This window comes from Corvus hawaiiensis, chromosome Z (assembly GCF_020740725.1).
Source record: "Corvus hawaiiensis isolate bCorHaw1 chromosome Z, bCorHaw1.pri.cur, whole genome shotgun sequence".
NCBI lineage: Eukaryota > Metazoa > Chordata > Aves > Passeriformes > Corvidae > Corvus > Corvus hawaiiensis.
In genome coordinates this window covers 40,240,252-40,252,797 of record NC_063255.1, presented here as the reverse complement: position 1 = coordinate 40,252,797, position 12,546 = coordinate 40,240,252, and the positions used below count along the sequence as shown (strand labels likewise).

Genomic DNA, 12,546 nt, shown 5'->3' with positions numbered 1-12,546 from the left:
ACAAATGTCACAGAGACTTGCAGTCATTCTGTCACATAAATTACAAAGACTGAAAATTCAGAGAAGTCTGTGATATTTGGTACGCAACATACTAAGGAATTTGAAGAGCTCATTGTTCACAAGGAATTTTTTGTGTGTGTGTGTGTTAGAATTTTTGTTTGCATCCAGTACCAGGATCCAAATTTAAGTTCTAAATTACATAATGTTATAGTCGTGAAAGTTATGAAAAATATGGAGTCTGCTTTAAAACTGTACTCCTCAGAGTACAGATTTCTTCTTTATCCCTACTCATTATGGTTAGCAATGACATCTCAAGGATTTGAGAAAATAGAAATTCTACTTACATAAAGCAAAATCATCAGTAACTTGGTGAGACAAGATATGACCAACATTAACAGTAATTTCCTATTTTTTCAAAGTAGACATGGAACACTAGTGCCAAACTCTACTTTTAAAAAAAGTATTCAGGGCAGGACAATGCTCCCATTAATAATCTGTGCTCTTTATCCAAGACTATGAAAGCTGTTTGCCTATGAGACGATACCAGGAATCTTTTTTACCAAAACACTAAAGGGTTGTTTACATCTAACTATTAATTTAGTAAATATATTTATTAAACTAAAAAGTTGTAATTGCAGAGCTATGATCAGCCTTAGAGTATGACATCCACTACCAAACAATTTAGCTAGCAATGCTACTTACAGGAACATTAAACAACTACTAGTGAAGGAAATAGAAGTGAAGGTACAACAATAAGGAGAAGAGGCCAATGGTATGAGGGTCAACAAAGCTAAGTGCGAGGTCCTGCCCTAGAGTCACAACAGTCCCCTTAAGCACTACAGGCTGGGTGGGGGCAGAGTAGCTGGAAAGCTGCTCAGCTAGAAAGGACCTGGGGGTGCTGATTGACAGCAGCTGAACATGATCCAGCAGTGTGCCCAGGTGGCCAAGAAGGTCAGTGGCATCCTGGCCTGCATCAGCAATAGGGTGGCCAGCAGGACCAGGGCAGGGATTGCTCCCCTGTACTCAGCACTGGTGAGGCCACACCTCGAATGCTGTGTTCAGTTCTGGGCCTGCCACTGTAAGAAGGACATTGAGGGGCTGGGGCATGTCCAGAGAAGGGCAACAGAAATGAGGTATGGTCTGGAGCACACGTCCTGTGAGAAGGCTGAGGGAGCTGGGGGTGTTTAGCCTGGAGAAAAGGAGGCTCAGGAGAGACCTTACTGCTCTCTACAACTGCCTGACAGGAGGGTGCAGCCAGGTGGGGGGGTTGGTCTCCTCTCCCAGCTAAAAAGTGACAGGACAAGAGGAAATGACCTTAGGTTGCACCTGGAGAGGCTTAGATTGGATATTAGGAAAAATTTCTTCACTGGTGGTCAACCAATTAACAGGCTTTGTTGTGGACCTGAAAATGCTGAGTTAACAGTTGGACTTTATGATCTTAGGATTCTTTTCCAACATAAACAATTCTGTGATCCTGTGATTCTAAATAAAAGGAAGACTCTACCAAGATCTTTATAATACTCTGTTTATATCCACTTGAAAGAATTAAATCATAGATTTCTTTGATGACACAGAAATTTCTCTCAAAAAACCCCAAACAAACAAACCAACACAGAGTGAGCAAGCAATCTAGTGTCTAATGCAGACATTTTCAAGGTAAGATAAACAGCAAAAATCTTCAAAGACACTGCATTTCAGAAAAAAGTTCTAATTTAAGTTGCGTGTTAAAATGTGGAATGTGAAAGAACACTAAATAAATTGGTTTTCTTCTTAGATATTTTTGGTATAATCTAATTTATGGAGAAGTTTTTAGAACTTTAATTATCACACAAATTTTGGAAGCTTTATTTTTTTACTACAGGCTTTTTCCTTGGTCCTTAAAATTCTGCAGCATCATCTGCTATGTAATAAATATTTAACTTGCATAAGTACACTCTTTACCAATTAAAAAACCCCCAAAACCAAAAACCATTATATAACCTACCAATGTGGTCACCGCCAATGGTGTAAGTCTTCCCAGAACCAGTCTGTCCATACGCAAACACTGTAGCATTGTATCCTTCAGTCAGAGACACTAGAAGAGGCTTAATGCAAACAGCATAAACTTCTTCTTGGGTTGAGTTTTTGCCAAATACAAAATCAAAAGTGAAGACATGGTCCTTTCCAATGATGACCTGTTTGGCATTTGGGACTAATCTGACACACACTTGGTGGTTATGAAGTATTTCTTTGGAAAGCAGAGGTCTGACTCGGACTGCAACCTTAACTGGGATCTCCTCCATGCCAGACTCCACCCCTCTGCTTCCCACTCAGTATTCACACAGTCAAGAAGAAATCTTTTACCACTGCTCTGTTCACCTCATTCACAGTTGTCTGCAACTAAGAAAAGAAGTTTTCCATGTTATATAATATAAAAGAATGCATCTCCTGAAGCAGAAAGTTGAGATTTCCTAAGGAACATATAAGCACTATTACAATCTTGAAAAGTACCTGATATAAATGCAGCTCTATTAATAACTGCTTAATCAATTAATAAATTAATTTTGCATTTATTAATTTCCAAGCTAGCAGACTTAAGTCTGAAAGTTGCCCGATTTCCTATTTGAACATAACACAGTCATACAAAGCAACAATATCGTAGGAGCTTGTTAATAAACACTGTTGATAAAGCAAAGGCTTACAATGGATCCTCTCATTTTCCTGATCCTGCATTCATATCACATAGGCAACACAAATCAGTCAAACAAAACCTTTTCTCCAAAAGCTGTATGTGCATACATGTTTCAATACCCTCTTCCACTTAGGAAGCACCAAACACTTCTAACTCAACATGCACAAAGAAGTGTGATTTTAAATGTATTTAGTTACTACATGTAAAGCATTCCTCTGATTTTGATCTGAAACTTTAAGCACATATGAGCTATCTTTTGGTAATTATAATTTTAGAATACATGGTTCCTTATACTGCTTGGTGCATATTCATTCTTACAGCATAAGCATTGCACAGTAGCACACTTGTAAATATTAAGGAATTGCCTTTCTTTATAGCTGTTTTTCACTAGAATTCAAAAACCTGCATGGCATCCCACATGCATCTTTTCTGTTGTTGCTAATTCTGAGAATCTTTGTCATGCAAGGTAAAGTTTGAACTTCCTGCTCTCAAACACATTGCTTTCAAGAAAGCTGTATTACTGAACTGGCAGTAAATCAACTAAATCCCCAAAATTCAAGTTTGTTGAAAACTAACAGCGTTGTCTTGCAGCGAAGAGAAGAGCTTATGCATTTCATTTTATTCCTTTTAGTTTGAGGACCACAGGTGAGAAACCATCTGAAGTTTGAAAAAAGAAAAGCCCCATTTTATTGACTGAGCATAAGAACAAGGAAGCAAAGCATGAGAATGAGTCAAGACTTGTATCATAAGAGACATGGCAATCAGATACATAAACATACTAACTACAGAATAGAAACACATTTTGGCTGATAACTGAGTTTAGTTACCTGGGTGCATTATTTTTTTACCCCCTAGTAAGTGCTGCTCTTAAGTGCCAACATTTCCTACTCTCTTTTTAAAGTTATATAAATAAACAAAAACAAACAAACAAATTAATTAATAAACCACGTCTCAGGTGTGGGAGGGAATCCCTGTTTCCTAAGAATCTATTTTATAAAAGAACGTGGGAATATGAAATATTCCCAATATGCCAAAGCTAGAGAGATACTTGGGTGTCAGTACCCGCGGCTGCCATAAGGCAGAGGCAAACATGCTGGCAACCTTTTCGCTTGCACGGATATTGTGAGGGCGGCCCAGCACATTTTCCGTGTTTGCAACGTCTCCAAACCTGAGGAGCAGCCGGGATCGGTATCACCCGTGGGTGTCGGGAGCGGCTCGGGCCGGGGAGCCCGCCGTGCCCTGCTGCCGCAGCCTGCCGCGGGCCGCGCCGCGGGGCCCGTGCCGGAGCGAGGGCCGGAGCAGCGGTGGCCGGAGCAGCGAGGGCCGGAGGAGCGGCGGCCGGAGCAGCGAGGGCCGGAGCAGCGAGGGCCGGAGGAGCGGCGGCCGGAGCAGCGAGGGCCGGAGCAGCGAGGGCCGGAGGAGCGGCGGCCGGAGCAGCGAGGGCCGGAGCAGCGAGGGCCGGAGGAGCGGCGGCCGGAGCAGCGCCGACCGCCCCCGCTCGCTGCTCGCGGCCCCTCGCTAGGCAACGGCCGCCATGCCCGGCCGCGGGCCCGCGCACACAGCGCCCCCAGCGGCGGGACGCGCGGGGCGGGGCGCGACTGGCGGGCCCCCGGCCCTGCTTCCCGCCGGGCCCAGGCCTGGGCCCCTCCGCTCAGGAAGGCCAGTAAGGAGCTGGAGCGTGTCCAGAGAAGCGCAGCGGAGCTGGGGAAGGATCTGGAGCACAAGTCCTGTTAGCAGCAGCTGAGCGAGCTGGGGGTGTTTAGCCTGGAGGAGGTTCAGGGGGACCTTACTGCTCTCTACAACTGCCTGAAAGGAGGGTGCAGCAAGATGGCGTTCGGCCTCTTCTCAGAGGCAGCAGATGCCAGTACAAATGGAAATAACCTCAAGCTGTGATAGGGAAGGTTCAGGTTAGACATCAGGAAAAATTTCTTCACAGAAAGGGTGATTAAATATTGGAACAGGCTGCCTAGGAAGGTGGTAGAGTCACAGTCCCTGGAGGTGTTTAAGGAAAGACTTAAGGAAAGATGTGGCACTCCCTCAGTGCCACGGTCTAGTGCACAAAGTGGTGTTCAGATTGCACTTGATCTCAGAAATCTTTTCCAACCTACATCATTCTGTGATTCCTCCCCTTGCTTCCTGCCTCCCTCCCCGAGTGGACTGAGCCCCCCCATCTCACCCCTAGCAGTAATGACACAGATACACCCCATGGCACATCTGTCACCGCACTGTTTATTGGACAAATGGACGGGTTCCACTTTCATCTCTGAGCAGTAAAGCATGTGCCAAGCACCTGCCACCTCCGTGCAGGTGTGAGAGGGGATGGGCAGACACAGGGAGGGGCTGGGGAGCAAGGTACACTACAGGGTCTGCACACACACCTTGCTGCGCACAGGCAGCCATGTACACCAACACAAAGCTTGAAGCAGGAGCAACAAAACCTGCCTTAACATCAGTTGCCCACAAAGTTTGCACTGTTAATTCCAGTCAGGGCAAGCAAAAGATTAAAAGAAAAGGTAACAAAACAATGGGGAAAAAAAAAGGCGCATTGTTAATACGTCACCAGAAAACAAACATTGGATTTAACAGTTCCAAATTGGTGCACGACAAACCACCATATGAAAAGCAAAAATGCATTTCAAAAGATAAGGCAACAATACAACAGCTATCAGACTGGACTTAGTAATATATACACCGTACTCGGTGGAACGGGATATCTTTCATCTCTTCCCTGTGATCCCGGGCATAGTCCCAAAGATAATAATCGAGTAAAACCGCATTGATCCTTTCATGCATGTCCTGACCCTTCTTCTGATAAAGCTCCTGAAGGTGCTTACAAATCAGTGCACAACACCAAATAGAACAGCCACGGATCTCTACCTCTTCTTTGTCTCCAGACTGGAAAAGTGTTCCTGCAGGCACAAGAGACAGCAATCCATTTACATGCAACAGACAGAACGGCCAAGGACTGCCTAAACTTGCTCATTTTTCCTCCTTCACGTTTATTCTGTTTTAGGATTCCAGTTCTCATGATTTGTGCTACAACTGTTAACAATGTTGCTATATATTTTCTAATGGTTACTTTAATTTTACCATACACACTTAGAAGCCTCCCTCCCATTCAATTCAAACAACATCCTGTATTCTAAGGAACTGCTTTAGGAACAGGGTGTACTGCACATCATATGATCATTTCTTTGCGTGTGGAGACAAAAAAGATAGTCTTTTATTATAGTATACTTTTTAGTATATAATTATTATACTTCATAGTATATTTTCTGCCAGTATAACTGAAGTCTAAGATTTTAAAATTAAAAACAAACAACCCCCCAAAAGAACTAAATGTAAAGAGAACCAGTGGAATTATTTAAATGGGAATGTTCTCATTAGGATTCATGGAAGGATAAAATGTCTACGTGGTCTATTTAATATAGAGATATGCATAAAAACATAAATATATATGGTCATTCTATTAAGATTCATGGATAACTGCAATCATCTGTTTATCTTCCTGGGTATTTCTGAAGTTGCATAATAGCAGTTCTACATCTAAATACAGTAATTTTACAGTGCAAAAGAGATTAGCTGATTTTTAGTCACTAAAATTCATGGTTAGTAAGTACTAGGAAGATGAAACCATGCTTAAAAATGAGATTCTAGTCATACGCAATTAACTTCATTTAAAGCAATATTTTTTTTAATGGATGCTTATAATATTGCTTTGCTTATTAACTAGCAGTTCAGTACAAATAAAGAGGCATTTACATGTTTTTACATCATATTTGAATTAATGACAAAATCATTGTTTCTTTTATGTAAACCTCAAAAATCATAACTGTTCTCATGCTGAAAAGTGGTTTTGCAAGAGCAGCTTTTCAGAAACTCAGAAATCAATTATTTTCAATTTGAGTCTCTTCAATCCCTCCCTTATCAATGTTTAATCCACAAAACAGTTAGGTCTTTATAAAAAAGTAACCTTAAGACCTCACCCAAGATCATGATTAGAGAAAAAGTTCCTTCCTGTTACGTCATCACTATGTAAGAAATCCTTGTTCCATGGAGGAAAAATATGGGCACATAACCCTTACATGGACAACACATTATATTTTAGAACTAGCCTTAGTCTACAACGTCAGGCGGTAAGACTACTTGATATTAGCAAGGACAGAACCAACCTTCACGTAGTTTCTTCATTAATTCTTCAGAATACTTCATTGCTTTTAAGTGAACAAGAACTTGAGGAATTCTGTAGTCAGCAAATATTGTCAGACTAGAAATATCATCAAAAGAGCCATCTCCTTTGCCTTCTAATACACTCCATGTGTCAGCCACAAGTATTTGTGCCCGTTTGTAGAAAGACACCTTTTTTTTCTGAAGAAAGAAGTTTATGGATTATTTAAGTGCCTGATCAATAAATATAGCAAATAACAAGTTAAGTATATCATATTGTTAAGCAAGCATTAGTTAACTAGAACAGAATGAAACTGCAACACTCTTAAACATCTTAAAATCTAAACAGTATCAAACACAAACAAGGATTATGTGGAATGCTCATAAATAAACTGAAATAAAAGAATAACATAATAAAAGTTACTGCAGTGAATAAAAATTGTTTAGAATATGCTTGCATCTCAGAACACATTCATAGTGGTTTACTGCCACTTGGCAAACACTGGAGTTGAAAGTCCAGCAACATTCATTTTCAGAAACTCTACAGAACATCCAACCTTTTAATTTGACAAGAGAAGCATAATAGGAATGTATTGTATTAGACAATTAAAACGTTTTGTTAATCAGTTTTTCTGTACTGTTAAAGAAACAGAATTCTAATGAAAACTTTAATGAATGCTCCTCCGTGTTTACTGCCAAGATGCTGTAACTATTCCTGATACAAAATTACATTTTCTGTCCTTAAATGCTATTCTCCAAAAACACTGAGAAGGTCAACTACATTTCAAAGAACAACTTCTGCAAACATCCTCAAAACTCCTGCCTTCCCTGTGCCTCATTCTATACTTGACATACATGCACAAACTTACTTCTAGAGAACATACATGATTTTGTATGTTAAATAACAAAACACCACGTGAAACATCACACAAGAAGTGGTAACAAGTAATGAACAGACCAAATTTTATCAGAGCTCCTACTGCCCCAAAGCAAGGGTGTTGATCTTTCATAGCATTAAGATTTTTCCAGCAGTACAGAACTGATTGTCTCTAGCATCACACAATTTCACAAGAGCAGAGGAAGGCAGAATTAGAATGGAACTTTGCATTTCATGCTGCAGTTTAATCTGGAAGAAAAATATTTTCTGGGACTCATCACTGAGCAGAAGAATTTATAGTTTCATTGCTTCAATTGTTAACTTTTATGTTGCACAGAGGTTATTAAGTTTATACAAAAATCTCAATATGAAAAAGACTATGAAGAATTTTTAGTAAATTTTCCCACGATTTACCAGAAAGCAAGGAAAGCACTAGGTGGATGATACTACATCTCAAAGAGAAAGAACTTAAGAACTTCCTTACTGTGCAAGTGACTGCACTGGCACAGATTGTCCAGAGAGGTTGTGGAGTCTCTCTTATGAAATATACTGAAGAACTGTCTGAACACAATCCTGTGCCATGTGCTCTAGGATGACCCTGCTTGAGCAGGGAGGTTAGACCCACTGTGGTCCTTTAAACCCTTACCCAGTCTGTGATTCTGTCTGTGAAAGACAGTAAAGATAGTACAATTTATCAAAAAATTGAACTTTTTTCAAGATGGCAATACAACTATATTTCTTTTATCTTTTTTTTCTGCAACACCCTGCCTTTCCAGGAAACAGTACCATATAGAGGGACATTTGCATCTTCTCTGCAGTATAATGATGCCTGAAGAGGCCACCTAAAAACAGAGACTAGACAAGAATAAGGGAATAAAGGTAGGTATTTATTTGAAGGGCCTTCAAAGGTACCCCCTGGGGAGCCAGAGGCTACTGCCAAAATGGACCCCAGTGTGGACGACAGGTCACGAGTTCTTCACACTTTTATAGGTTTGGTTCATTTGCATATCAGGGTTAATTCTCCAATTAAAGCTTCAGTTTAATGATGTAATTTCCCCTCAGCTCGCCCCCCCTTTAGAGGCTTTTGGTTTACTTATTTCAGGCCAGTCTGAGTGTCCTTGGAGAGCAGGCCTGGAGAGGCTTTGTTATGTCTACCTGGCATGAGAGAACAGCAGCTAACAGGCCACAAGAAACTTCAGAGTTACACACTAAGCAGTACAGGATTTGAAAGATATGAAAGTTAAAACCTAAGGCATCACAATGTGCTAATATTAAGGGATATATCTAATTATGACCTACTGACATTAAAAGAAAGGAGGAGGATTGTGTTGGCAAAGAGTAAAATGTGATAGCACAGCCATAAAAAAAACCAAACCAACAACCAAAGAGTAGGAGGATCATGAGAATTTTACAACCTCAGTCCCAGGTGATGGATGGTAAATAAAAGATAAATACATGCAATGTCAGTGACTTTAAGATCAAAAAGGACTGCACTGAGTCTCTGTCAGAACACAAAAAACATCAAATGCAGCACAACATCTAAATATGAATTATCCACCAAGGATGTTTTGGAGATTTTGGTTTTGGTTTGCATTTTCTTTTTCAGAAAATGAACACTGGCAATTTCTGTGATTACATGTGTAATTACTAAAAGTATTTTGTAGATGTATTCAGAAAAACATACGGTCAAACAATTGTGCTAATTTTAGAAGTTCCCCTAGAAGGTCAGCTGTAGCAGTCTGTGATAGTATGATTCTAATATAGGACTTATCTTACAATCATATATATTTCTCCTCTGGAGAGTTACTGAAAAGCACTGGTTTGCTGTTGGATATTTCACCATCCTTCCAGTTCCCTCCTAACCCTTTTAAAAGTCTTACTTGTGAAAGCTCAACCTGCCACAAAAATGATGTGATCCATGTCACCACTTTGAAAATACACATCTTGCTTAGTAAAAGCAGAAAAAAAGCTTCCATATTCATGCAACAGGCTTTATTACTAAGTCAGTGCTTACGGTCTGGGATCATTTTTGGAACACCTTTTCATTCTGTAGTCTGCTGCTGCTTTTAGGGAGGCTTGCTTTATAAAGCACTTAGCATCATCTCATGAAAGACATAACGTCAATGAGTCAGTCACTATAAAGATAAGAAAATATCACTTAACTTAGAAAATATTTCCTTTTTGATCATAAAAATTGTCAAAACATACTTTATATGTACAAAAACACCAAGTAAACGAAACCAGTAGCTTCAACGATTAATTCAAAAGAACCTCTGATTTTTCACGTAAAGATATCTTGCTTCACAGCAGGAGACAAAGGAAAATAAAATGACGCCTCCTACTGAAGGGCAATAAATGCAATAGGTTCAAAGCTTCAGTGACTGGTATTCCAAGAAGTTACCTTGAAAAGACTGCACAGACTAGTAGTATAGGCTGTACTGTCACTCACACAAAGTCTTTTGGATTTAATGATTAACAGCTGAGTACTACCGCACATGCAACTGAGATCACGAGCTGCTACGTAAGTCACAGATGCTAAATGAAGATCATGCCTGTATAGGTGAAAACTGGGAGACAAAAAATACCAGATGGTCACTGTTTAATTCCCATAAGTTTCTTCCAATAAAAGCTTCAGTATACTGTCAACATTTGTACAAGTGTGAGTTACTTCTAATCTGTAGTCATTTGTGTAATGCCTGTTGAATCAACAACCGTTAGAGGGGGGAGTCCCAGTAGCTGTGCCTTAATTCTACCAGTTTCATTTCCTCCACTAGCTGCGGAGAGCCTCAAGGTAATGAAAAAAGAACATGGGAGGAGGAGGGTTGTCAGCAATTCCAGGGAAGGGAAAAAAAAACAAAGGAAAAAGGACTCTCATTTTTCAGGCAGGAATTATCTCAAATACTATGCATTTGTAAGGAGTACAAAGGAGGTGTGATCCAATTTGGAATTCAGAGTATATTGAAATGAATTACAGTAAAGTGATGAAGACAGAGACAGCATATGAAAAAAAAGGTACTCCTCTGGTGGAAAAAGAAAGTGACTCTTGTCCTGGCTAGTTGCGGACTATCAAGAGTCTTTTACTGTTACTAAATGTATGATTTGTTTTCAGAGCTTTAGAACTAGCTTACCTCAAATACAGCTTCATCTCTGTAAGAAGGAAAATTTTCCAGTACAAGATGTAGCAGTTTCTGAGCACTCTTCTCACTCATTTTAACACAGGTGAGGAAGGATCCTCCAAACTTCTCTAACAGAACTATTCCACTTTCATTCAGCACCCGATGTCTTTCTTCAATCAAAGGCAAAGGCACTTCTGTGTCAGAGCGAAATACATGCCTAAGTTGGTCAAGCGTCATGGTGGCAAAATAGGATGCACTGGTGATAGGTATTCCTTCAGGAAGGTGAAAATAAGATATTTAGGCTATCATATAACATCTATAGACCTAATGCAATCGTCTGCTAAAGGAAAGCACTCTATAGAAAGATCTAAAAAGTCCATCAACTCTTAAACCTACCTTTGTTTTCAGCGATAACCACTCACAGAGCTGCTCAAACTAAATTTGTGACTGCCCACAATGCTTCTACAGACAACAAATTTCCAACAGACAACCATGGAACCGTTCTTACTTTTTGTATGTAATTTTTCCCAGCTACTTTGTCTTCATATTTTAAGTGTGATGCTTACATAGCACACTGTATATAGTCAGTATATAACTAGTCTAGTCCGAACAGGCCTGTTTCGCTTGGATCCTATTCATGCAATTGTGCTTTCACAAAAAAGTGTCTTAATGCTAATGCCCCCTTAATTTACAAACAACTATGCGGAAAATTAATTAAACTTTCATCTATAACTACTAACAGGTTTTTTTTTTTTGTTGTTTTTTTTTCCCCGAGAACAGAAAGAGTGAGTGCTAAAGTATTGGGTTTAAATACAAAACTTTAAAATACTGGTTTAAAATATTGGTTTGAGGAGCATATGGGTTTTCAGACTTACTTTAGACGCTCTGGTATCAGATTAGACCAGAGGATTCTCGCTTTATGCCTCATTTTTTCATTTGCCATGGAAATACACAATTTATCTTAAGAATACATGTGAAATAACCCAAGGCATGCACAGCTGACTACTGGCAATCCTTAAAGTCTTTCGAATGGAAGAGATAACCCAGTTAAGAGACAGGTAGTTTCAGTACAAGGGTATTTTTACAGCACTACCAGTTCCCTTTCTCAAGCTCTACGGGACGCCTGCACAGCGAGCAGCAGCTCCCAAGAGCATGTCCCGCTTCCGAGACGCCGCCTTCATTTAATACGCGACGCTCGGCTTCCGACACCCCTCGCCCGCAGCCCCGGCCCGGCCCCGCTCCCCGACGCTCACTGACCGTCGTCCAGGGCCCTGTTGACGGCCGCGCAGAGCGACCAGTAGCCGCTGTAGGTTTTATCCTTGTACTTCACAAGATACTTCCGCTCCTCCTGCTCGGACCAGAAGGAGAAGTTGAGGGTGTCTACCAGGAACACCCAGTCCACAGCCTCCTTGTCGGCGGCCCGGGGGTTCAGCTCGTGGAGGCTTTTCCACCCCGCCAGCCCGAACTCCGCCGCCGAGGCTTTGTCGAACAGGCTCTCCGCCACCCGCCGCGCCCCCTCTTCGTCCACGGAGACATCTTTGCTGTGTTCGGCTATGAACTTGGCGGACTCCAGGGGGGACGGGAACACCTCCATGCTCGGCAGGAAACACGCCTGCTGCCGAGGCCAGCCCCTCTGCCGCGCTTCCCGCGGGGTGCACCCCCGCCGCCCGCCCCGCCCCGCCCCGCCCCGCCCCGCGGTGCCGCCGATGCGCGCA

The 12,546-nt window shown here is 41.3% G+C and overlaps 2 protein-coding genes across 11 annotated transcripts in view; both read right to left on the bottom strand.

The window, feature by feature from the left end:
• The window catches only part of KIF27 (kinesin family member 27), a 31,177-nt gene extending 27,226 nt beyond the window's left edge, over nucleotides 1-3,951 (bottom strand). For 3 of the 10 annotated variants that reach the window (XM_048291161.1, XM_048291163.1, XM_048291162.1), the window contains exon 1: nucleotides 1,985-3,951. In XM_048291161.1, the coding sequence (XP_048147118.1) occupies nucleotides 1,985-2,282 (298 nt within the window). In that variant the 5' untranslated portion in view covers nucleotides 2,283-3,951. The remainder of the gene's footprint in view (nucleotides 1-1,984) is intronic. The other 7 variants (XM_048291155.1, XM_048291157.1, XM_048291160.1 and 4 more) reach the window with 7 other exon arrangements.
• A 928-nt stretch (nucleotides 3,952-4,879) lies between these two features.
• On the bottom strand, nucleotides 4,880-12,495 carry CZH9orf64 (chromosome Z C9orf64 homolog). The gene is made up of 4 exons (XM_048292355.1): nucleotides 12,089-12,495; nucleotides 10,844-11,103; nucleotides 6,844-7,039; nucleotides 4,880-5,580 (listed from the first exon to the last, which is right to left on the bottom strand). The coding sequence occupies exons 1-4, from the start codon at nucleotides 12,423-12,425 to the stop codon at nucleotides 5,348-5,350; spliced, it is 1,026 nt and encodes a 341-aa protein (XP_048148312.1). The 5' UTR covers nucleotides 12,426-12,495; the 3' UTR covers nucleotides 4,880-5,347.
• Between the last annotated feature and the right edge of the window lie 51 nt (nucleotides 12,496-12,546).